At 38.8% G+C, this 27718-nt stretch overlaps 1 protein-coding gene across 9 annotated transcripts in view; it reads left to right on the forward strand.

The window, feature by feature from the left end:
- Nucleotides 1–27718, forward strand: part of LOC101476772 (uncharacterized) — a 144401-nt gene that overhangs the window by 14196 nt on the left and 102487 nt on the right. For 5 of the 9 annotated variants that reach the window (XM_076882886.1, XM_076882888.1, XM_076882875.1 and 2 more), the window contains exons 3-4: nt 13851–13957; nt 24068–24129. In XM_076882886.1, the coding sequence (XP_076739001.1) occupies nt 13851–13957; nt 24068–24129 (169 nt within the window). The remainder of the gene's footprint in view (nt 1–13850; nt 13958–24067; nt 24130–27718) is intronic. The other 4 variants (XM_076882880.1, XM_076882872.1, XM_076882874.1 and 1 more) reach the window with 2 other exon arrangements.

Genomic DNA, 27718 nt, shown 5'->3' on the forward strand with positions numbered 1-27718 from the left:
ACTTGTTGCAACCAAGGTATGCAGAAGGTATGCTGCAACATTTGGATGGTGGGGTCAGAATTAGGTTAAAAAAACATAAAAGCATAGATCCATCCTGCTCTGTATCAATGGTTAAAGATGCTGCTGGTGGTGTAACGGTAGCACACTTTAAGCTTCTTATTACCAATTAAGCATTGTTTAAACAACACAACCATGTTTATCTCTTTTACAAATAAACTCTATGTATAACTAGAGAATTTGTTCCTTGCTGGCCAGTAGAAAGAATGCAGCTTTAACTTTTCTGACCTGTGCACTATTTCCATCCTTCACATACAGTCTATGGTTTGTAAAGAACATAAAGATTTTTGGCTTCAGATATATATGCATAATAAGTAATAGCATAAAAGCCTCACTGTAACTTTGTTAATAGTCTGCTCTTAAATAGAAACCTCCACTTAATATGCTATTAAAATCGACACTTTTAGAAATGATAGGAAGGGTCTCACAAGTGGCAAGTAGTTTCCAAGAATTAAGAAACTGCCCTTGGAGACTAACAGAAAGAGTCAATTTTCATTGTAATTATGAATGATTATTGCAGTATATATGACTTTTCCCCCCTGCATTTAACATGGGTCTATCAGAGCAGAGAGAAAGTGGTTATTACAGGGATCCACTTTACTGAGAGATTCTTTTCTCACTAGTCCTCCTTTCTTCCCATTAGCCCCTTCCTTTCTCTCCCTTAGCGGTCCATTTTAGAACCATGCGGCTGCGGCATGTGGGTAATTTCACTGCCTATTCATGTGTTGGAGGGCAAGGATTCCTCCTCCATTAGGTAGTGTCATCTTGTGATGTATGATGTATGCACAGAAAGGCAGTTCAATGTTTATTCATGACTTTGAAGGCAATGGCTCAGCTAAGTCCTCTGATTTCCTTTTAAGGAACAAAACTACGTAAGATTGAGACTTCAGTTTAAAGGCATACAGACCATCCTGCAGTTCCTGAGTTTCTCTCTCTCTCTCGCTCTCTCTCTCTCTCTGTCACACACAGACGCATGCTCTCTTTCTCATCTCTCGCCCACAGCTCCATTTTTTTAAATCTCTTTTAAATTCTCCCTCGATATTTTTTCTGTCAGATTTAATTTATTTGACCCTTAGAAAAAAGATCACATGCAGTTATTTCCTTCTGATTTTACCAGACTGTCTCACCATCTTGCCTCTGTACTTAACTAAGAACTTTGATGAAGAGATGAATTTAGATCATTTTTTTATAGTAGGCTGGCATGTTAATGAGACTAAAAGACCTTGTGAACACACACACACATACACACGCTCAGTATATTGGGTATGTGGAACAGATACGCTCATATAGACTTTTATCCTACTATGAACACCGCTACACAAAGAATAAAATCTGCAAGCTGTCACAAACACAGATTTAAAGCTTGTACATAACTCAAACTCCAGATTCAGTGTTTGATTAAGTAATCATAATTCAAAACTTGTTTTCGTATTTGCCTTGTAAATGATTCCTCAATGGTAATAAAAGCACATCCATTGATCATACCAGGACAACTCCACGCAGGACTTTGATGGGACTCCTCCTATGAGTAAATGGTATCTATTAATATTCTCAGTGACCATCGTTCCAAAAGCACATGAATCATAATGGTTGTATGTGGAAGCTGCTGCTCAAGAGGTCTCAGACACACATATTTGTGATGATTAGTCATGCAATTTAGTTGTGTGTGTTTATTTGAATTTTGTTTCAGGCTAAAATCCTGTCAAGGCTAGAGACTAGTGGCAACTGTCAAGTGGCATGATTTTGGTAAATTACTATCAGGTCTCCACACACAGAGGAGGTGGGAATGCAATATGTAGCCCGTGAACACTGCAGAACGTAGACCTGTTTACTTGGCTTTGAATGTTCAACATGCCCCATGGTTGATTAGCTAAAATGCAGTATTATCCTGTTACATTTTTGGGAATGCATTTCAGCAAGAGTGAGGCAAATGGCTGCAATTTGTATTGAACATTTGTTATACGGTACTAATAACCACACTCTTGCCTTGAGTTATGCATATTCTATCCTTTTATGATAAATAATGCAAATGTGGCAACCTCTGCAAATGCCTGAGAAAATGAGGTGGAAGGGAGGGAGAGGCCAAGGGAGTGAAGGAGAGAGTTGAGAATGAGAGAGCAGGGGCTAGCATAACTAACTGATTGTTGTGCTGTCAAATTGATTTGCATGAAAAAGGCTGGTCTAATTGCAACACTTAACTGCAGTGTATTGATAATACACTGCAGGATCACAAAAGGACACTGAGGAGCTTTTATTAAGACGGATTTCCAGGGTGTCTTTGAGAGGTGCACTACCAGCCTGTGTTTCTGTGGGGGCCATTCGAAGCTTTATGACCCCAACCCGTGTTCTGCCTGACATTATATATCCATCATGCATGTGTACATATCGCTGTCTCAGCATCTATTGCCATATAAATCATCTTTATTTTTTAACTTATTAAGTAAACCTGAAGCTCAGATATTTTTTTAAAATTAATTTTCCTTCAAAAGAGGCAGTTTTGTTATAGAAATGGTGCAGAAAGACCCTACAACTATACAGCAACAATGATGGCTTTTGGTATTCATCAAATGTGCAGAGAAGCCAAACTTTATGACCACTTGTGTAGTTGGTCAAGTAAACTTGCTGAACTTGTTGATGCATGGAGTTTGCATGGAATTAGCGAAATTTCAGTGCCACTGAGTACCTGTTGGATTTGCTTTTACTTCCAGTAATGTGTGATACAACTCTAAATGCATGAAATAATGACACAATATAGAGGGGAAAAAAGTGTTAGGTAATGTGGGGTTAAAGGTCTTTGGGGATACGAAATACTGACATTATATTTTCAAATAAACAAGTTACCCTTGTTCTTTGAACTGCCAGCTTTCTGGGAAACAACGATAATACAGATTCAGTTTCAGACAGCAGGATAAAAGAACATCATGTAGAAATGTATAGAATAAACATTAATGTTTAACATTAAAACAAGCAGCTTATTTTAGTAGCCTCTCAAAAATACAGTCATGAGTTTGTAAAGGGCTACTTCACCAGATGTGAAAAAGTTCTCAATACTGAGAAAGTTTGAAATCCTTTGAGAAGGAAGAGCTAAAGGTTTAACATTTTTAACTGCAGTTGTACAGCTGTTCATTTTGCCTCTGCAACTTGTGTATAATACTCATATCTGGATGCCACCGCACATTAAAACACACCTATGTGCTTTTACTGACCATTGCTAAATGGCAAACTTGCAACATTTAAACATTAAACACAGCTACTACGTCGCACCACTTATACCATCAGTTAACCACCCTTTAGTTAAAAAAGGAAAAACAGGCAGAGGTCATATTGTAGTAAAAAAAAAAAAGCATCTATTAAACACCCCAACATTTGGCACAAGTGTGTCTAGCTCACATCCAACCTGACTTGGGTTAAATATAAAGATTGGCGCAAAGTCAAGGTGCATAAAGGAGCTTAATAGCAGCTTAATACCATCACTGCTTTGGAAAAGATTTACCAGTAAGACATCGCCTTAAAACTAGCCAAGGCTCTGTCAGAATGACTAAAATGTATCATGTCACATATTGTTGATGGAGATGCTGCATGTTTATTAGTATAAAAATATACTAGTGGTCGCCTTCTGGTTCAAAGCAACCAAATTTACTTTATCCGGGAATTTAAGACTGCATTGTTGCTTGGCATCAAGAATCCTCTTGTGTTTGTGTCACCCATGTGGTTGGCAGCAGGATATCTGTTGAATGCACTGACTGAGAAGCTGTTTAAATGGTTTGCAGTCTTGGTGCACAGCAGGTGTATGCCAGCATGGTAATGATGTGGACCCACAGTTATTTGTGTGTGAAAGGGTAAGGCTGTGGAGAAGTTGGGTGGTGTTTAGCACAGGGCTTCCTCGTGCTGCCAAAGGCAATACTTCCTTTTCTTCCCTTGATTTCCATCTTTAATAATAAATGATGGATGTTTCAAATTGTGAAACCGCTGGGAAAATCCAATTTAATCCTGGGCCTTGTAGGCTTGTATCAAAGGCTCTTATTTAGCTTTAATATTTGCAATGGCGCCTCAAAGTGAATGATGTAATGTACCGTTTCATAATGGTTTGTATGTGGTTTTAACAAACCGTGCTGTTGTTGATTTAAACTGTGTTCTAAATAAACTGTTTTATTTTTAATTATTTTAACTGATTCTCTTTGTACATGTGTAGCTAGAGTGGAAATTGATATATTTGAGCTGTCTATTAACTGCCTAACATGTGAAAGTCACTGTCACATATTTTTGGCCGTAACTCAAAACAAAGAAGATACCAAGCTTTTATGTTTTTGCAGCTAGTTATTACTTTATTAATTACATGGTATAAACTGTTAACTCTCATTAAAATATTAGTTTACTATAGTCATTATATACTACTATAGTCAGTTATTAATGAGCTGTAATGTATAGTGCTGCCAAAATAAAGGATAGAAGTCTCTTATTTATAACCCATTCAGGACCTTGGCTATGACATTTGCAGTGAGGTGAATCTTCTTTATTTACTGAACTAATTGTGTATAGTTTTCAGGGTTGGTCAAGTCAGCACGAGCATAGATTGGGTTTCAGGTTCATACTGCATTCAAAAAAAAGTCCAAGGTGCTTACTTTATGTCTTTATGCTAGCAATGTGTCAAGGCATAGATTAAGGCAAGGTTGAAAGGCATTTTTTATGAAAAGGATAAAATCAATTTCTTATACTGAGCGCTTAGAAGAACACTATGATCACCTTACAAGAAGTCCAGAGCAAAGAGAGCTTTGGAGGTGACAAATAACCTCACTCACTTAATTTCTGAAGCTATCTAAAGAATTGGGAAATTGTACTGGAAAGACCAACAATGATCCATTAATTGGGCCTAGTATCTTTTGAAAAGAAGTTCATTACTTTCCCTTTGGAACTGTTTTCACACGTGTATTGCGCACAGAGTCCAATTTGTTTTAGTAAGAATTTGTTCTATGGAACAAAGTCTTTGTGATATCCAGTACAATTACTTTTCTATCAGAAGGGTGACATAGATCTTCAAGGAAAAGCAAGAGAGTTGGCTCTAGCTGTTTTGGACTGTGGGAGGCAGAGTACCTACAGAACCCACACAAACATTGAGGGGAAAATGCGAACTTCACACAGAAAGATGGTGGATTCGAATCAGGAACTTCTCGCTGCGACACAACAGTGCTAACCACTGTTCCACCATGCTGCCCCAACCGGGTTCATAGTACTCCTTGTTTTGGTCTGATTTTGCACATCTTTCTTATTGTAAAGTAAAAATATTACTAAAAGGCTTTGGATAAGATGAGGTCCAGCTGTTGAGTTCCTGTGGAGGTTGACCAATATTCTACCATGTTATTGACCAAATTGTGAATTATATGGAAAAGAAAATTCCGTTTTGATCAATTGATTGAAACTTCCTCCCAGAGCTTAGACACAAGTAAGCAAATCTATGGAAGGTTATGAGAAGTAAAAGGCATAAAAGACTGTTAGCTTTGAAAGGCATATTTTCTCTTTTTGTTCTGGCCCTAACTGAAGCAATTCTACAGATTTGTACTGAAAACATTGGTTAATGTCATTGGCTTGTGGGAATAAGAATGAAAATGGACCTCAAGGTCCCTATTATAAGCCTCTTGTGTCAGTTGCTTTCAAACAAGGCCCTGATCTACAGTATTTCCATTCCCTCCTTCTTTCCTTTGCAACCTTTATATAAGCTTGCCTCTAATGTATGTGAGGAACAGGCTTTGTGCTATAGTCCTCTGCTCAGGTTTAGTGAGTTGCATGAACAATGTATACTTTAAATATTTTTTAATATGACTTACAAGAGACAATTAACCTTCCACTGCTCGTGTCAACTTCTAAACAGCAAGATTGTGTAAATGTTGACCTAATCCTAATCAATAATTTACTGGAGAGCCATACACATATATACTCTACATTTACTTGTCTGTTTTAAAAGCATTAGGTTGAATATCAAACAGCTCTATTCAAAAATACTCTTCTTTACTGATATTAGTAAATTGACTAATGTACTACTGTACTAATGCAGCTGCAGATTTATATGGTCTTGCTCAGGAAAAAAATGGGTCCTACTTTGAGCTGTTCTCATAACCTTAGCACTAAGATTTGCCAAAAAGTCTTGAAGAAATGTCTTTTTCAGTCCAATTAAATCTGTCATTGCCCTTTAGCCATAAAGTGTGGAGGCAGCAGATTTTTCCACTGCCAGCAGAGGTCATGTTCATGTGTGCTTGCCTAGCTCTATTCTTATAAGTGCTTTTTTGCCTTTTTCTCATCACATTCACAGGCTCAGCTCATTTTGAGTAGGAGGGACAGGGGAGATTTCAACCAGACAGGTTGTCTCTAGACAGTACAGTAAATTGTGAATAACATGTAATTTCTAAGGGTTCTCAGTGTCACAGGCTCATAGTGTTTTAGCTGGACTTCAGTATTATTAGAGGAGTATGGCGTGCCGAAAAGGGAACATCTCGTTCTAGCAAAACTATGGATGTCTATCCAACGTGCTGAGTTTAGGAAGATCTGCTTTCTAGACATAGCCTTATTCTGATGTGTTATCAGAATGGATGGAGTCAGAGGAACAAATTTAACCAGAATCAGTATATTTTACTGCTGACAGATAAATTGATACAAGAAAACTTGAGTAAAAGAGGTGGAGGAAGGGAGATACAGCTGCTTTAGGCCCAGAACAAATAATTGTAATCTGGGAATAAAAAAGGCAGTTTTAAGGCAAAAGTAAGCTGCAGTATTTGGCTGTTGTCATTGTCAAAATTCAGAATCATTATTATGAAAGTCACCTTATGTATATTTATTATTTTCAGTATTTATGTCCTGCTGTATGTTTTCCCTTGATTGGCCACACTTGACTGACACACAGCATGCATATTTTTATCAATTTAACCCTTAACCTAATACTTAAATCCAGAGCAGTCTTTTTATCTACCCTGGGGGTGGAAGCTCATTATTAAATTTGAACTAACCCAAGTTTACTATCCTTGTTGATACACGTAGTTTGGAACTTTGTTTGCAACCAAAGCTATAGCTGCAAGTTTTTGTTTCAGTAAGAATACCTTTGCCACAACATGGAGAGTCCTCTTTAAGAAATGAACTAGAACTAAACAGATTTATTTCTTAGCTCTAACTTCTTGAACCTAGTAAATGGTAAATCTTGATTGTACCACCTGGGATAACAGTTACACTAATTACACTATTAAAGTTGAAAGAATTTACACGCTTTTAACTCTCAGTGGTGTGACACTGTTTATTTCTGAGTTCTTAAAGAACATTTTGACCCTGAAACGGTTGTTATGTGACATGTAACAAGCAGATGTAATTTGTTGTTCTTTTTATATCTCTGGCCCCTGCTCTTTGCAGACTCTGTCTGACATGGTTGTTATTATTTGTTTATTATTTTTTAACTTGGTGTGAAACACTGTTTGATGCTGTTATAGTTGATGTACTACAAAATATTGTAAAAAATTAAATTATAAAAAGCGATTCTTCTGAACAACCTACAGTCCTGTGAAAAAGGTTTTCACAGGACTCATAGAAAACAAAGTACACCTGGTGATTCAGTAGCTTGTACAACCTATAGCACCAAAACATGAAGCAATATTTTTCTGTATGACTTTATCAATCTCTCACATAATTCTAGAGAAATGTTGCCCAGTTCTTCTTTACAAAATTGTTTCAGGTCAGTGATATTTGCTGGCATAATTATACACCGCTCTCTTAAGATGACAAAACAGTATTTCAGCTAGGTTGAAATCAAGTCTGGAATTTAACAGGGCCAAACCACTGATTCTTTTTTTTTTCTCTATCCATTGACTAGAATGAAATCTAATGAAATAGATTTGCCGATGCACTTATGACCCTGTTGCATGACCAAGTTTCTGGTGGACAGATGGCGTTACATTTGACTGTAGAGTACTTTGGAGTGCAGAGAAATTTCTTGTTGACTCAGTGTCTGCAAGGTGCCCAGGTCCTGTGAGCGTTGTTTTTAACTAATACGCTCTGTTTGTTTTTCACCAAATGTGCTGCTTTGCACTATGGCCACACATCTATACAATCATGTTATGTTCCAGAAGTCTTGTGATTTCTTCAGATGCACATTAAACCTAAGCTGTGCTGTTCTTTCTGGATAGAAGAAGCTTTCTTGTGGAAACTCTCCCAAACAAGCCATCCTTCTTCAATCTTGATCTAATTGTACAGTCATGAACTTTAACATTCATGAACCTTAACAAGTAACATGCTACCTTGGGCCTTTATAGTCTAACACATTGTGCTTGTTTTTTTCGATTTCTCTCTGACCTTGGGATGAGTTTGCTGCGACGTCCACTCCAGGGAACATTTTGTAATAGAAAACTTCTGCTTTTTTGGAGGTGCTCACATTTGCTGATGATTAAATAATCAGGTGCATTTGATTTGCAGCACCTGGCCTATTATTTACTATTGAAGAAATAGGGGTGTACTTAGTTTTTCACAGGAGTACAGAGTCCTGTGAAATCTTTCATGCAGCTGTCTGTGATGACATGTTTTCTATATAGCCCTACACGTTATGTTCAACAAATATGTGGAGTCGCATACATCTGACAATATATCTGACTCCTCTGTTTAGATATTGACAAACCTTCTGAATAATTAGCAGTATTAAATACAGTAGTGCATTTTGACTGAAGTAGAGCTCTATAATTCTCGTTTTGTCATTAATTGTAATTAATTTGGAAAGATGTGTACATTCTGATAAACATGGTTTATTTTCTTTCTTCAGATCATTTAATTTATGTTGTGGGAACCAAGAGTGATGATAACTTAGTTTATCTGTTAGAAAACGCCCATGGCTACTCTAGTATTTTATGCCAAGGCAATACTTAAGTATGGTCCAGGCTTTAAGTGGTTCTTTAGAGCTCAAATTTAAAGTATCGTTCTTTATAAGTAGCTCTTAATGTACAGTGTATCAAAGTAGGCACTAAAACTATTAAAGTGTATTTGGGCGATGATATGGACTACATTACAAAGCTGGGGTGTAAGGATGGTGGTGTTAACTGTCTGCTAGCGTAATGAGAGAGTGAGCTGTCAGAGACATGCATGTAATGGCTCCCTTGCCAACCGCCCAGTTCAGGCCCTGTGGGACATAGCACAGACAAACCATTTCTTTCACACTGTCTCATCTCATGCATTCACTTCAACTCCAGCTCACAGTCTTTTTCTCTCTGTCTCGTCTTCCCTTCTCACTTACTTCTTTCTCTTTCTTCTTTGTTAAACTCTGACCTGTACAGGGACTATGCCTGGTCTCTAATATCTTTCGTCTCTTTCTGTTGCACAGACAGTAAATTGTACACTTACTAACAATCACACACACACACACACACACACACACACACACACACACACACACACACACACACACACACACACACACACACACACTCTGAATCTCATGGAGCATGCAGGACTCATGAAGGGCATTTAGTGACTGTATCCCATAGGATGGCCTACTCTTTTTAGTATCCAGTGGATTTCTCATGGGCAGTGAAGTCTGCCCTCTCTGAAACGGGCAGCTTCTCAGTAGACCGAGCAGAATAGTCACACTCAGATGGTACATCTTTATATCTCTGACAGCCATAGTATGGTTTAAGCACTGCTCAGTTAGTACAGTGAGTTCCCAGTCTTCTTTACACAGGACATGTCTGTCAAGTGCAAAGTAATTTTACTTCAGTTTGAAGGAAGAAGAGTTGGCCTTTCACATAAAATTGTTATATTGGTAAACACTTAAAAAGGATACTAGATATGAACTAGTATCTAGTATGTGTTTTAGCTAGTTAAAGGTGTTGGTAATGCTACAGCCACATCTGTTGTCTCAAATACAGGATTTCACAAATGCAACATTCTTTCTGTGACTGAGATTCCTCATTCCCTCTTTCCCAGCCAATCTATAAGTGTTCGTCCCCGGAGGCTTGCTGTTATGACAGTTCTTTCGTCAGCCATTACTGCTGGTGTTAATGGCATGCTCGTTCTGACTTGACTGATTATCATATTGTGCATGCTGATTGACAGTTGACCTTCACACCACTTTATAAAGAACCCGCTAGATCCAGGGGGTCACCACGATTGCCTCCATGACAGCGTATTAATAATAATCTGATAGAATTACCAGGACCCAATTAATCTGCAGACTGCAGACAAGACAGTGGTTAAAGAGATGCTATTTCTAAGCTTGGCTGGTCCAATTCAGACATCTAGGTGGTTCATTCTTACTGACTACATGTCTATGTGATTCATAAAGGTAAGAATAATGGCTATGCAAATTCTTAGGTGAGGTTACACTGACCCACTGAGTTATATATGTAGCTGCCTTATAAATGAAAGATGGATAACAGGTAGGTTTCCTGTTATATAGCCTAGTCCAAAACTTTGCAATGTGTATATTTTGTGGAAAACTTAGTGACACGTTTTTGTTGTATTCAAGGAAATGAAGGGTGATTAGCTCCAGTCTCTTACATTCAGATGCAGTTGTGTTTGATAGATTTTTATATTTTGACCACCTTCAGTTATGCTGAATTTTAGCACAGTAATTGCATGTGAAATTTTGGGAAACATTTATCAAGTAAAAATGTACGGATGTAGTATATGCTGTGTAGTTTGTTTCAATAATTTTTTGATTGAAAGGATGTGACATATATATATATATGTGACATTATATTTCTTATACGCTGTATAAAAGTTAGTATTTTTAAAGAAATAATAACTAACTACATCTGCTACTTCCGCTATCAAATAAATGAATTCTGGATGCTAAAGGAAGCCGTGAAATTACATTTATAATATACAGACTGTATCATCTTACTGACAATTTAGTGTTGTCATCTTGCTTCCTCTCAGTGATGGGCCTCGTCATTTGAGATTCTGTTTCTTTTTCAAATTGGCTTCGATGGATATGATCTGTAATTAAACATTTTAATAGGAGGGAGAAGAAATGAGGGCTGTGTTTGTTCAGTGAGAGATAACATTCTAAGAGAGTAACTAAGGCATGGCACGAACAGCCTAGCAATATTACTGCATGCTGAGCTGCATAATAAAGAGGGCCTGCATGCATATTAATATCAGCTCCCTGCATAATGTCTAGGTCTTATGACAGGCTTGGAAATACACTGACACCTCGCTGGTATTGCTTAACCTCTCCCGCTTCGTTATTTGCATCCACATTCTCTCATACTGGGTGGGATCTCCCCTAAGCTTGGTCTCACCCATATCAGTACCTCTGGCCCTGGCTGCCAGCCTGATTCCCACACTCCACCAGTTTTCACTCATTAGAAACGCATGGTGGAGGTATGTGATGCCAAATAAATTCCTCGTTCCCACTCGGTTGGTAGAAGCTTTTGGAAGAACTATAGCGACATCTGCATGTGCCATGGTTACAAAGCGCCAGGCTTATACCCGCCCACTTCACTGGGCTTCCCCTGCCAACCTGCTTCCTCATCTGTGCCGCCCCTCCCCCTCGTCCCTGCGGCACTCATGTCTCAAATTACTAAACATGGCTAATTGTGTGAGGCGTGAAGCTCAGTTCATTTGAATATTCTGGCTTGGGGGGGGATTTGCCTTACGTAGGGGAAGAATTAAACAAGGATGTACAAAATGGAAAAGGGGATGATCCGCAGTTGCATATGCAGGTATCTGTGCAGTCACATTTTGACTGTCGCTGGATTGTTTTTCCAAGCTGTTAATTTTGTAACTCACTGGGATATTATTTTGTTATTTAAAAGCTATTTGATTAAAAAATAACCTGAACTTTAAATTTTGTTACTTGCTTTGTTTTCAAAAAGGTCGCATATTCCGAATCTTCTTTATGGGTCTTTATGATTTAAAAGGTTTTTGCTTTTGCTTGCTATTATTTAATCTTGATAGTGGAATGATTGTGGTTCACATTTAATTACTTTTCTCTACCTGTGTCCTGTGTGACTATAAAATATTGAAATTCACTGGATTTGGAGAATGGGGTGGTGGTGGTGGGGGCTCAGTTCTCACAAATTAATACACATATATTAGGCCTGATTCCAAAGGAATAACCAGTGTCAAGTTTAGTTGTGTGAATATTTTAGATATGTTTATGTGAGATGTAACCTGAAGTTTTGTTATGTTAGGGAATCATGGGGAAAAAAAACATGCAACAGGATTAGTCTCAATTATTCTCTTCAAGTATGACAATGTTTTAGTCCTGACCCTGTCACTTAGACTGTGTCCAAATCACACCTGCGTTCACCTGCTCTCACTCATATAACACTTTTAAGCTCTTGCACAAGATCACATTAAATCACAGCAAATTGCTTCTTTCAGTCCCCGCCTTTGCTGATCACAAGTCTGAGATCGCAATTAAAAATCTAATTTCTGTTCCATTCAAAAATCCACAAACATCCGTTAAGTTCTACATGAACAGACATTCAGTCTATCTGCGATGGCTTCTCGCACGGATTGCAAGGTGCTCAATTAATCCTCGCTAAAAAGGCTGAGCGCACTGACCTTTTTTTTTTTTTTAATTAATGTTGAATTAAACGAATTGACAGGTTGCCAGAAACGAAGCGCGCAGCTTTGAAGATTGTTATCGCATAATGAGTTGCTTTTTCCCCCCCCTCTTTATATTTTATGCTTTTCTGTTTCCACTCTCTCACTCGATGCTGCCATTTGCCCGTATGCCTTAGCGGTTTAATGATATGCAAATGAAACATGCATAAAACCATTCTGCTGTAGAATGATTAAGCACAGAAGACATTAGCAAGTGCCTGCCACAGTGTCTGTTGTCTCTTCTGCATTCCGCTTCGACAGGGCACCAACACCACTCTTACAAAGATTAATGCCGCTAATGCACTAATCATTTGAATAACACGCATAGCATCCAGTTTGATTGAAATTAGATTCCAGGAGGGTTTCTTCTCACTCCAGCTTTGTAAGATCCAGAACCAGGGAAGGCAGATGTCTTCATATGTGAGAGTTGGTGCTCTAGAGAGCATGCAGAGAGCAAAGAGACCAGGTTTTTCCAAGAGGGAGCACTTAAACATCACTGGCAATGTTGGAGCTTTTCTCAGCTTGTTTGTGAGTACTGTGGCATTATTTGACTACTGGCATATAACGAAGGAAGAAAAATATCTCCGTTCTTGCTTACCCTCTCTCTCTCTCACACACATGTGTACACACACACACACACACACACACTCCACCCCCAATTCCATTCTGCTCTCTCGTGCAAGCCCTTTTTTTTTTTTTTTTTTTTTTGTAATCCATTTGTGTGATGAAGACACTGCACAATTAACATCCCCCATGGAATTAAATAAAGGGGTGATTATCCAAAGTTCATTAGCGCCGAAAGATTAGAAGATCCATGTGTCTCCATGTGATGAATGGAGAGGAAATACGCCACCAATTATGAAATAAATTGCTAATCGCATTTCTTGCGATCATGATTGTTGCGTTTGCGATGCCCAAAAAGATGCCATCTTTCAAGCAGTCCTTCCTCAGTGGTGGTACTACAAGATTCAGACATCTTGGTAGTGCCAGTATTGGGTAGCAAGCACAAAGATGTTATAATCCCTTCCTTTGGATGAGTTCCTTAATTATTCATATTGCACAACCATGCCCGTCTTCCAAATAAATCCCAGGGAAACAATTAACAATAATTGTTGGTGCCAGTGAATGAATATCCATGCGTTGCTAATTACTGTTTTAATTCCAATTGTGCATATTAATCGCGAAAACGAACTTAACGAAATCCTCCGTTGTCTTCGCAGCGATGCCCATCCTTGGCTCTGTGCCCGATGCCAGCAGACTGCGCTGGAGCAACAGAAACGTTCCTTCCAACCCAGAGAGTCCCCCAAACTGTGATTCAAACCAGTTGGTAAGTCTGCGTTGCATCTGTTTATGATAGTTTAGTGCGGGAGGGTATATCCTCAAAGGGTGGAGTTTGTTCATTTCTTTTGGGTGGTGGGCAAGAAGGGGGCAAAAAAAAGTCGTGGAGCTGTGGAGTGTGGGTGTGGAAGATGTAATGAGTTCCCACGGCCTCACTACCCCCAGTGTGGCTGCAGCCAGGCCAGCACCTCCCCTTCGGTGTTTCTTGAACTCGGCTTGTCTCCTTGTTCCCATGCTTTCTGTGCCCATTCCAATAACTTCCAGTCATTTCCATGCCAACTCTCTCGCTTGGCTCTCAGGCTGCCACGTATATCGAGCCTATAGGAATTAAAGTCTGTTACAATTGTTGGGAATGTAGATGAATCGCTAGAATGACGGCATTGCTCTCTGCTATTGATTGACTTGCTACACATGAAGAAATTCTGATCTTTTTATGCAGATTTTTTTTTTCTCTTAGAAGTAGTAAAATATTCAGTGGGGCACAGAACGTGTTATTACTTTTGATAACCACAAGTTGAAAACAAAGAGAAAAAGATTAATTGCTGTCTGGCTGCTGATTATAATTTGTTTTGGCAGTTCATTAGTATGCATCCTCGTGTTTGCATTTTTTGTCTCTCTTTTGTGTCTGTGACATTGTAAACAGCTGCTATTGAGCTTCAGGCATAGCCCCTTAGGTCTACTCTTTACCCCCTCCTCCTCTTGCGAGCGATTGGCAGATTGGTACTGTCTGTTGCAGTAGTAGTACTCTTTCATTGTGGCTGCCAACCAGTGCAATAAGAAATGGTAGTTTACAATGGAGAAAACATTGCGTATAGAGCGAAGGGAGTTGGCACAAAAAGAGGCACTCTCCTCACTTCAAGACTTGAACAGTTCTGTACTTTCGTCTGGCTTCATCATGGTTGTGTTTTTCTTTTCTTTGATCCCCTGAGAAGTCGTTCCTTTGATTGAATGTGTTTCTAATTAACGCAGTAAATTTTACTCCAATTAGTCGTATCTGATACCATAATTTCTCTGTTTGTTCTGTTCGCTATTGTTTTTGGCAGCCGGTATGTGAAGGGTATCCGTTTGTGTCGACTTGGCTTTATCGTGGTATATTTCCTTCGTCCTTCGCTGGATTTCGTGCCAGATGCCATTACGTTCCCGCTGGCACACCACTTGAGACCCGTAAGTGCCATATTACTCCTTGGCAATCCTCCAAACACGTGACTTTTACCCAAGTCTTTAAATGCCAGCTGCGAGGTTGGTTTGCCATCTTCAAAAGATATATCCTTTACTGTTAAATGAATGAGTTGGCATAGCATCTCCTGCCCAGATGGCTGGCTGGCTGGCTGGCATAGAGAGCGGTGCCTCAGATGGTTAGAGGGAGAGAGCAAGAAGGAGCGTAAGGGAGGAGCTTTTTCTTGTGCCACCGCCACACCCCCCTTTATCACTAGAACAACAAAACATCCTTGAGTTCCTATTGTTTTTGCTTTCGATTTTACGTCTTCTTAATTAATCCCATGTGTCGCAGCCACCGTTTCCCACGCTTGTGCACCTGGCACCAATCGTCTCGAATGGACTTCCTGTCTTACGTAGTCTGTGATCTGCAGACTTTTTGCTGTATTTCGAAGTACCTGATATCCACCCTTGTATTCTCATCAATGTGCCATGCTGCAACACCTAATCCATCTTATTGATAGCTCCCGGAGTTCTTTCAACTTGCATCTTCAGATCTTCATCAGATGTTCACAAGGTCCTCCTTGGATAGTCCTAACTAATGACGAATGTGCGTCTCAAGGCCCTTATCTTCACTCCAACTTTTAATATTGACTAAACAAGCCATTATTAAAAATAAAATAAATAAATAAAAAGAACAAGAATTTTAAAAAACTTGAAAAAAGAGGGACTAAAACCTTATGATGCTACCAAAATGACAGCAGCATCCTCCGTCTCCCTGGCTACATCTAACTACCTACCCTAGAGAGCGAACAGAAGTCCGCCTTGGTGCTACCACTGAATGGATGGCACTGTGCCAACTTCTCTCTGCCATCAACCGCATTCGCTCCTTGTTTCCCTTATTTGCCCATCCCCTTTCTATCTCAGTCCCTCTCTTACTCACCCTCCTCCTCTCCCTAGCCTTTCTTCCACATGCCCAGTACACCCAGCTTCCCTCGCCCTCTTTTCTTCTGTGGCTAGACATTAATTAACATTTGAGTTAATTGATTCTAGAAGCCGAATTTCGAATGCAGGTTTTGTGCCCCGCCGTGTAACCCACGTGCCAGGCATCAGTGCTGCTTTGCCTTTCCTCTGCCCTGGTACTGAATGGTGATAGAGCTTCGACCAACAAATAGCAACCCTAATGTAGTGCAACAAAACCAGGGCGAGCTGTGGCTATTTGTGTCACAGTGCACAGTGAAGAATCTCAATCCCAGTTTATCAGCCTGTAGCTGATTGAAGTTGACATTAAACAGTTTGATCCTACAGGACTGTGTTGTCCTAACATTTTATAAACAATCAGAGAGCCGCCTATGCCCCGTACCACCCTTTGGTTTTTCTTTCTTTGCTATATTTTCCTCAATTCTGTCTTCTTGCCTTTTCGCTCACACTACACACTTCTCTCTTTCCTCTCTCGCTTGCTCGGTTTGTAATTTTCTTTAATTGCTTCCCGATCATTTATCCTGCCTCCTACCGTCTGTTTTGCTGTTATTTTTGTCGGACACGAATAAGAAGCGTAACAGCCAAACGACTATGTATTCCGACATTTTTGATAAAGCACTGGGTAAACTAGCACTAATGATCTTTTAATTCTTGTTTGTGATTAGCGTTTTCATCAGCAGCGCATATTTGATTAAATAATTATCTTGGACACAGCTGCTTTCTCTTTCGTTGCCTTTTATTCTAGTCGTTTGGTACGGCGCAGATGAGATTCAAAGGCGGGAGATAGAAATAGCTTAATTATTTAATAAAAATGACCCTCCCTTTCGAGGAGGGTATGTTCGCTGCTCTTAATTAGCAATGCAGTGGCTTGCTTTAAGTGTTGAATAAGAATAGAATAATTAAGCGAGAAGTTTATGGATGCTTCGGGTGCTGTGTGACTTCATATGATTTTTACGTTAATTAAATTGCCTCTATTTCTTTCGTCTTATATACTGGACACAATTTATCGTTGATAATTACTTAGCTGTATGATCAAAGTTGAGTCTTTTCTAAATCTGATGTTTCAGGGAAGCAGTGCCAAAGTGATTCATAGGTCTCAAACATGCTGTTATTATTGTTTCACACTTTTTTTATTATTATTAAATAAAAAGCAGCAACTGGGCAATTGAGGCAACAAGAGGAATTCATTATGCAAATTGGCCAGTATTTGCATAATGTCTTATGCCAAGAATATGCAAATGAGCCGTATAATTTATGAGCGCCTGCGTCTGTCTCATAGTGTTCCCATAACTTACAAAGAGTTTTTTCACCTCGCTTCTCCTCCTATCCAGGCTGGCACGACACGCACCACTCTAACAGACCAGACCCACACTAAACACGCACACCCACAAAAGGGGTTGCTGGCTGGGTACTTTGACTGGGTGGGAAAAAACTTGTCTGGCAGACTGATGGGGGGATAAGAAGGCGAAGGGAGGGAATGGGTGGTATGGGAGAAATGTGTAGGGGGGCACATAAATCCCTCTACAAAGGCTCAGTACCAGATGCTAATTCTCTAAAACAACTGCGAAACTAAATAAAATGAGAGGCAAAAAACAAAGGCGGAAGATTTTGACTGGGCGGAGCGACAGCGATTTCTGACTATTCCTTTTGTCTTGTTGTGTGAGCGTTTGTTGTTCACTCTTTCCCTTTTCTTTGATGCCCGCTTTTGAGAATGCTTTTTTTTTGCCATTGAAGCTGGCAGCTTTTTCCTCTTGTGGAGGATTTCCTCATGACTCAGTTGGATGAAGGCAGCCGAGTGCTGGGTGGGATGGAGAGGAGAGAGAAACATAGGAGAGAGAGGCTGTATCTCAAGGCATGCGTGTGTGGGCTCCAGTCAGTCTCCACTAGTACCCTGGGATGCCACCACTCAGCCCAGCCAAGCCCAGCACAGAGCCATCCAGGCTGAATCCAGGGAGAGTAGGACCAGACATCCTCATGTGTGATATAAATTGCACGCCAATTGTTTGGGCTTTTCATTCCCCAGCAGGATCCTGCTTGCTGCAATTATTCTATTACGACTCGTTTGTAACGATTGGCCTGCTTTGCATATTTGATATGAGGCTAATGGCTAACGAGACAATTCCGGAGGAAAAAAGCCACCAGGGACACCGTTGGATAAAAGGCATCCTTCCCTGCACTCCAACTCACTGAGGACTAGAATGTTTTTAAAAAAAAAAGAAAAAAAAAAGATGTTTGTTTTCTGAATTCTTCTTCAGGCCTTGTAACCACAGAAATTCCAGATGTCATGTCGTCATATTTTTGCATCAGCTGCCTCTGTCCTGGAAGTTGGAATCTTTCTGTGTTTCCTTATGCTTAGACACAGCTGAGATTGTGATTGTAGAAAGGTGTTTATTCCAAGACTACCCCATTGCACACAAGCACAGTGAGTGTGCCACCTCTTCCTGAGCCTGAAGGGGCATCTGTTCCCTCCTTCTTGGACAATTATTGTGTAGCAGTGGACGTGTGTGTGTGTGTGTGTGTGTCTGTCTGTATGCCTGTGTGTGTTTGTGTCCATTAGGGCACATGAGAAGCAGAAAGAGATGAAGGAGGTTGTTATGTAAGTCAGCATGTCGCTCTCCTTGCTTGTTTAACAAATGTACACAGATATATATACACATGCTTTGATGAATGTCTCACCATCTCTGTTGCTGTATGACGACTTTGGATTATAGAAGATGAGAGAACTATCGTGTGGAAATACTGACTCTCCCATCGCATTATTTATTATTTTATAATTTTACCTTTCGGCTGTTAAAATTCTGTCTTGCACGCTGTTATGGTTCGTTTCGCTGATTCCAGCTTGCACGTTTCTAAATTAGACTGTCAGATGATTTTCCATTGCTTTTTCATCTTGTAACGATTCTCGTTTTGCATTTTTTTAAGTCATAATTTCTGCTCCGTAATGAGGCTGTGAAATTGCCAGGGTTAGATTTCAATATGTATGGTATTCATGCGGCAATTAGTTGGACATGTAACTGTACTCAGGGCTTTCTGGGATTACACAGGGCATTTAATCTATTGAATGACACATATAGCGGGGTAATATTTCCATTTAAATGCCGTAAGATGAATATGCATTAGAAAACTTGCATTAATGTACGGCTGATTTCACAAACTGGTTGCTTTAATAAGCAAAGTGATCATGTTTTAAAATTGTTTAAGCATCACAATCACTGCAGCTTGTGTTCGCATGAAATTATTTTATAAATTAGCCCTCTTCATTACAGGGTTGTGTGATTTATTATTAGTGAATGCAAATACGTGCTGTTAATTACTGTTGATAAAAGGCACTAATGAAGAACGATTTGGCCATAAGAATGACCCAAAACACTGAGATTTCAGCAAAATGGTACATACAAGTACTGTAAGTTTTTAACTCTTATATCAGATACCTAAGATAAAAAAATGTGATTGTAATAGTTTGGATAGTTTGAACAAGTGCTATTGTCAGAAATATAAAACGCGTTAAAAATAAAATGCATTCCCATGAAGGTTTCCATGACTATATATAACATGCAGGAATATACCGAAGTAACTCCTATTGTCTAATGATATTACATTTTCATGTAACTAACTTCCAAACTAGCATACAGTCTTCCCCATAGATGCTAACCCTATCTACCCAGATGAACCTTTCTCATTGGTGCAGTATGAAGCGGAGGATTAAATATGTCTATCCATCATTGGGGAAGCTAGTAACTTATATCCCCACCTCTACAATTGTACAGGCTATAATTTAAAGTGATTCTGAATTTCCAGTATATATATATATATATATATATATAATTAAATTATACAGCAATCATCTGTTTACTTACTACAACTACTACAAATCAGGGTATTAAAATAGTTTTTAGCACTTTGTCAGTATGTTGCTCGGGACTGAACCAAAGAGAAACACGGTCAGTGTAGTACAATATTATCACAGTAGTCATCTGACTGAATGTAGTTGGTTAGGGCAATCAGCAAAACTGTAGACAACTAAAGTATTGAAAGTGTTTGCTAAAAAGTTGTGAAATTTGTTACATCGACTGGGACAGCACCCGCAAGGTTTATTGACTCTAACTTTGCCCCAATATACATTCATGCACGTAACCTTTAGGCCATATAGCTATTTTTTCAAAATTAGGTACTGTGTAAACCCAGTTTAAAGATCATGGAAATATCACCATATTGGGTTTTATTAAATTTTTTATAAACAAAAGTTGTCATGTATTTTATATATTTACATTTCTGTTTATCACAGACAAGTTAAACTATTAATCAGGAAAAAAATTGAAAACGCATCTGTGCAACACCAAAGTTGTAATATGTAATGTGGATGTGGACATCATTTTTTGAAGCACAGAACATTGAAGCATTTGGCCTAAAAAGGCAACACCGTTTTTTTGCTAATTATGATTTTCTTTCTAAGAGCTATAAGTGACACCTTTCTTCTATGCAGAATTCTATTTTATAATAAAATAAATTGTCAAACATTTCCACAAACCTGCGTAAGTTATAGGTCTTCTCTCAATGAATCAGTTGCAAATAAAGTGCCTTGCTATTGGAAAATAATTACATGGAAAAAGTTGCTATACGCCCACCATTACCCGACTTATTTTACAGTTACATCAGATTGATATAAAAAGCCAAAAGTCGGGTACCTACATCATTTTCCAATATGTTTATAACTTCTCTAGATAACAGGACATCTGCGTTAATTTTTCTTTCTCTCTCTTTTTTTTTTCTTTCTAAAACTCATCTCCATAATTTCCCCCATAACCGTTTAGATGTTTTGCTCATACCGAGGCTACCAGTTTGTGGCTGACTCTGAACTCTGGCTATCTTTAGCTTAAGTCATTTCCCTTTGTTAGCTTATTAGGATACCTAATGAGATTTAAGTATCTCATTAGGTTTGTTACAAAAATTTTCACGAAGGATGCTCTTTCCAAGATCTGGACATAGCCAGCGCCCATTTGACACCCCTGCACCTCCTGAAGCCCCATTGTTCCACTAAAGGAAAAAGAAAAAAGGAAAAGGCACCTAGACTATTATGGCACCCCTTCACTGTAGCATGTAGAAAACATCTCAGGTGGGATCTGCTTGTCATGCCAGTAATGTAAGAAACCATCAGGACCATAAAGGTCTCATCAGAGAATAAAACTTTCTTCCACCCTTCAGTGTCCCATGTTTAGTGCTCTCTTGCAAAGCCCAAACGGTCAGTTCTGTGGCGTTCAAGGACACGAGGCCTTTGAAGACATTTTTGTTTTTGAAGCCCTTCAGTCTCAGATGCCATCTGATGGTTATGGGGCTGCAGTTGGTACCAGTAACGGGCGTAATTTGGTTCGAGGATCATCCAGTGTCTTGACGGACAGCCGTTTGGATCCTCTGGCTCAGTACTGGTGAACTTTTTTTGGGTCTTCCACTTGACTTGTTTTTTCCATAACCATTGCCATTCTTCAAGTGGTCTTAAACTTTTGATTCGGGACTGTATTTGCACATCATTGTATTTCTAATAGTAATTAAAAAAAGAAAAGAAAAAAAATATTTTTGCCTTTTAACCAGTGACCTGTTTTTACTAAACAGTTCTTGTGTGGTAATATGTGTGCTAAGTCTGAGACATGTCGGCTTGTCATACAGGCCTAGTTGGTTGGGACCTTTACAGCCAAACCAAATGATGTATGGACTTGCCACCAGCATACTTTTCTTACCTCTGGTGTGGCACTGCAGTAAAGAAAATGTTTTACGCCTGTTATTGTTTACAGCCAAAATGTTGTCATAGTCATATCAAGTTGTCATGGCAACTTAGCCCAGCTGAAACGCTATGCCCCTTCATTGCTGTTTGCAGCTACATACTCTGGAAATCTTTGTTTATACTTGTTATAAACATGTTATGACTCATAATGGTAACAATAATGTCCTTGGATGAATAAAATCAAAATGGATTAGTCCATTTGAATGTATTATATAGTTTAAATTTTAGCAATAAGATTTTTAGGATCTATATAGTTTTTCACTTCCTATTTTTATTTTTTCATTGAGCAGCTTTATAGCTGAAAAGGAAAGGGTTTCTTCCATAAGAGTATTAAATATCCTCCTAATAAAACCAACAAGGCAAGGCATCAGATTATTTATCTAGGTCCGAGGGGTTAATTTTTTTTTTTTTCCCTGTATTTTCACGTAACTTTTCACACTGAGAAGGAAAATGTTTGTTATATGTTTCCGTTTTGATGAACTTGTCTTCTGTTGCTGTTGTGGATTTATTTCTGCCAGATTTTTTTCACTATAATTGTGATAAATAAGTTTTGGACTCAGAATATAGTGTTTGATTATATCTGTCTTTAAGAACAAGATAATGTGTTGTAATGCATTCTTCTAGATCGTACACAGTTAGGTTGGCTCTCTAAAATCTGTGTAAAATGATCTTTTAATACACGTAATTCCTAAAATATGATTGTTTGATGAAATTAAATGAATTTTGGGCACACTATAATCCTGAATATTTATCAGCTTGGTGAATGTGATAGCATAGCTGTAGCCTGCAACCACAGTATGATGGTACAGAGTGATTGTGTTTTAAAGGAAAAGCATAAATGAGAAGCAAGGCTAGATTGTTACTTTCATTGACAGCTCCCTCCACATTCAGTGCACCCCTTGATCTCTCAGCACACATTAGGAGGTGAGAATTTATTTCAGCACAAGACGTTCCCATAAAAGTGGCAATCTTGTTCCACTAACATGAAGGTTTTAGCATTCTGGTTAACAGCATCTGAAATCACAGAGACGCAAATGGATCTATCCACAAATCCAGCCATCCATGAATAATGTCACCCAGCCTATGTAAAAGCATGTATTGTTGGAGGGGGGGAAAGTGTGCTCTCTCAATTTAAGGATATAATTGCATTTCGTCTGTGTTAAATATAGTTTAAATTTTAGCAATAAGATTTTTAGGATCTGGTGGGGGTTGAAAAGGTATCTGGTTCTAAAAATGTTATAAGAGGTTGAATTTTGTTTTAGCAAAACGTGAGTAAGTAGTCACCTGCTAGCTATTACCTCATGTGTATGAATGTTTCACTGTGTTGGGCTTTCTCAGCTTTCATAAAGCCCACGCAACATGTTTCCTAGTGTACTGATGCACTCTCTCTCTTGCTTACTCACTCGTTCTCTCGCTCAATCTCATCCGCATGCATGCAAACATAAGTACATGCATACATTATAAAGAATGAATGCCTAAAAGTCCTGTCTTTTTGTAGCGTTTTTTGGTATTATTTTTGGTGTACTAAAAGCCTTATTTAGTACCTGTGTAAATATAGGCTGATAGGCTGAAATGATATTTAATGTGGTCATGACAAAGACATCAAAAAGAAAGATCTAATATAGTCTTATTGGAATTTGCTTAGCTTCCACATTTTTACAGACACTGAGTGTAATTTCAGCATCTGGACATTGATATTGGAGGCTTAACAGAAGCCTTTATTTCAGTGTGTGAGTAGATCCTGCTGTGAAACACATACAGCCTCCTCCTCAACATCATCAGGTCAGAATTCAATGTGCCTTTCTTAACAGCAGAATTATACTACCCTGTTGCTGTGGCAAGTAAAAAAATGCCAAACGTGACATTTATATATGGCTACAACAAGTCAGATAGTTGAGTTTAGCCAACTTTAAATTTAAATCGCTGCTTCTTAGAATTTTTCTGTCAATGTTTAGTGAGATGTACAGTCGATAAGATCGCTGTCTGCCTGTGCCTGAATCGGCAGCTCAGAAAGTCTGCTTTGTCAACATGACAGCCAAGCTCTGTGTTATCTGTCATTGTCTAATTATATTTTCACATTCGTCGTGGCAGTTATTGCAGTGCAGGTATTTGCATGTGTCTGTGTGCATGTGTGGATGTGTTTGTGCATGTCTTCTGCCTCATTGCACTTCCCTCTGCTCTTACCAGCAGATGCTACCACAGCCCCCCTGCCTTCTCACCCTCGATGAACCGGAGACAAGTGCCAGAGGGTAAACACGTCCACTGCCACATGTCCCTAAATGGTTGCATTTAGCATGCACCACATGCCACATTAGTAGAAGCATACTCATCTGTGTACTCGCACATGCACTCTGATGAGTCTAATCCTGAAATGCACACCTGTACAAAGGGGACTAACGCTGTGTTAAGCAGTTATGTTGACTACTGCATTCAGTGCACATTATCGTAATTGTAAGCAGAATCTTGCATTATTCAGACTGAGTAGAGGGAGTGCAGTAATTAAGACTCTTGTAGTTTTTTCATAATTCATCTGCATTAAAGCCTCAGCAGTTTTACTGGGATAAACACAGCTGGCACATGATGGGATGTACGACGAGACTATGTAGTACCTGCTGCAGACTTGCTGTCTTTTCTTTTGAGCACACAGCTAGTTAAGTTTGAAATTGGACATTAACTTTAGTTGGTTTAGCTTTTGATTAAATAAATAGCTATTTTCCTTCATGATCTCTGCCAGTGTAGTCTCTTCTTATGCGCTAACACCAATTAGGTTTTAAAATCTGGAAAACTGCGACAAATTTACTGAGAGAATTTTAGGTTATCGGTTGAAGGATGTATTTGCTTGAAGAATCCTACATGCATTGTCTCTGTATACTTAATTACATATACAAATAGGTTCTGACCTGTTTATTTGAATGAGTGGAATGAGGGAGCAGCACTAAAGTATTGACATTCAAATGTGTTAGCATTGACAAAAATGGCTCACTGAATAGAGCTATAATTTGAACATGTAGTGAGAGTTTAAATACATTTATTTTATGCTGACAGTAAGATATATTCTGAGGGATAAACAGTGTAGCTCAAGGCTACTTAAAGACAAAAGTCAGAGAAGGCAAAGACGGCATGTGAATGCATACCTTGTAAGTCTAAAATGAGACGGTCCTTTGCTGAATGCAGAAACATAAAGAAATGTACAAAGCAATCACAGATTAATGATAAATTCTTGTAATATTACTTCACGTTATTTCACACACAGTATTGTAATATTGTTTCACATTTGTGAATATGTAATATTGCAGCAATAATTCTGTGTTCCCACATAGCTTTTTAAAAAAGCTTTCTCTCTGAGTAGAAACAAGTGAGATGTATAAGCAATGCTGAAATGTTATTTCATCTTAAAATCATTCAAACTATTATCGTCTAGTAGAGCTGGGCGATATAATAAAGAACCTTGAACCTTGATAAGATTTATTTCATATCACGATATGTTTTTTTTTTCATTTCAGGCGATAACGATATATATCACGATATAAGCCAAATAACTATATTTGTAAGATTTAAATGTGCCGTTGCTCACAAGTAAAATGTGAAATAATTAGCAGCTTGTTTTTATTTAAATATTTATTTCCCATAATAAGTTCAACAGGGTAGATGTACGTAAGGAACATGAGACTTTTTCAGATAAATAAAGGCAAATATTGCAAACTACACAAAACGCAGCCGCTAAAGCGTTTAAGTTTCAAAATAGAACAAACAAAAGACTACTAAATTGTCAATTCCACTTACAAACAAAATTTTAATTCTAAAAATGAATCTTAGTTTGTTTTATAGAAGAACAAACAAAATTGACTAACTTTTGTCAATATCAAATGCACTGAGAACTAAAAGGAAATTCTCAATCTCTCCTTGTTGTATAGCTTAACTTTTCAAACAGTTTTAACAGTTACTTTAGTCTGACAAAAGCCGAATGACGAATTAGCGCGTTCAGTCAGAGATTGCGCATGCACCGCTTTATTGTATTTCCAGACTTGCTTTCGGCACAATTTACAGTGCGCGCTACTCTGTTTTTTGTCAGACTTGAAATAGCCGAAATACCTTCACACTACGGAACTTCTATGGTTCTTCCGTTCGACAATCTCTCCGGCATTGGAACCATCATCTGTTTTTTTTTCTTCGGTAACCTTCGCTCACGCTCTCTGTTGATTTTTCTCTAGTCCGCAAACTCATTTCCTTCTTTACTTGGGCAGCCCGGCTGGCTGCTTCCCAAACAAATACACATGTGCGCCTTGGCACTTGTGCTGCATGTAACAAGTCACATGACGTGACGCTGTGATTGGTTCGGTTCTGCGCTACTTAATTTGGATTGGCTGTTCTTTTTTTTTCTTTTATTCTATCGCAATAGTTTAATTTTTCTATCGAGAAAAGGTTATTTCGCAATACATATCGTTATCGTTCTATCGCCCAGCTCTATCTTCTAGTAATAACAACCTGAACCTCTGTAACAGTGCCTGAACAATAGTTTGTAGATTATTTATACATTATATATTGAAGTTATGCGGTCCTAATATTTGCTAGGTCAATAACGAACACATAAATCAGATTGGACTTATGTATGAGGTTGTGAGAAACAGCCTTACAGGCTTAGTTGATCATTTAATGAACGGAAGCACACAATCTAGGAAATTAAGATACGTGTGACCTTTTGTAGTGTACTATGGTTGTCCTAGCTTTAGGGCGACATCAGTGTGCGTACATGTGTGTGTGTGCACACTTATACCTCCTGCCTTTGCCTGTCTGATACACAGGAAGTGATCCCACAGGTCAGGACAGCTGTGCCTTTTGCAGCCATGACATTGGATTAGCAAATCTACAAACATATGTGTATTTAGGCATGAGGCAAGGCCGCCTCTGCATGATTCAAAAAAACAAAGGTGGTCATTCATTTTATGTGAACGGCCTCCATGAAGCCCCCCACTTTAAATTATGATTCATATAAGATACGTTATATGGGACCGGTGTTAAGTTGTCACAAGAATTTCTTGCTATTCATGGTTGAATGATTTTAATTAATTTTCTGGTATAATTAGCATTTGTATCACACCGAGGACTGTGAGCCACATGTAGTGGGTCATCCATGCCATCCATTTAGATTGCCAGTCCCTCCTGCCTTAGCCCTCAACACACCTCTTCTCCCGGCAGTCTTGTGTGCAGCGTGCTCTGGTGGCTAAAGGTGCTCGTTAAAGTCCATAACTTATCTCACGTTTGAAGCTAATGGGAAGAATACTGGCTACAGTGAAAAATAAATTACATTTTTCCCCCCTCTCTCTTACTGCCCTCCTAACCTGTAGCGTAATATAGCAGCGGTGAGGCTATGCATTACAGATCTTAACCATTAGAATTTATCTGTGTTGCATGACGCTGACTGATGCATTTGGAAATAATGTACTGGAGTGGAGCATTACAGGAACCCTTGTAACTAATGGACAGCTCTCGCCTATGCCTGGCGATGTATATCATTCAGCTGGACGAGCTCATCAACTCAAGCAGTTCTTTGCAGGGTTTCCTAGCCGGGCAAGTGACTCGTGGTTTGCATTAAAGACTCTGGCAATAAAAGCTCCTCCTTACCTCCACTGGTCATCATTCTGTCTCTTGCTCTTTTCCTACCTATGCTCTGGGTTGATTAAAGGCAGACTGCTGTCGGGTGAATTTTTATTAATTAATGTTTCAGACTTTTTTCTTTCTTTTTTTTTTCTTTCTGACTTTTAATGAAATGTCCTTTAAAGGCTACTAGTGGTTCCACATCAATTAAAATGAATAACTTGTCTCTCAGTCTCTTTTGCA

Source organism: Maylandia zebra, linkage group LG1 (assembly GCF_041146795.1).
Source record: "Maylandia zebra isolate NMK-2024a linkage group LG1, Mzebra_GT3a, whole genome shotgun sequence".
Lineage (NCBI taxonomy): Eukaryota > Metazoa > Chordata > Actinopteri > Cichliformes > Cichlidae > Maylandia > Maylandia zebra.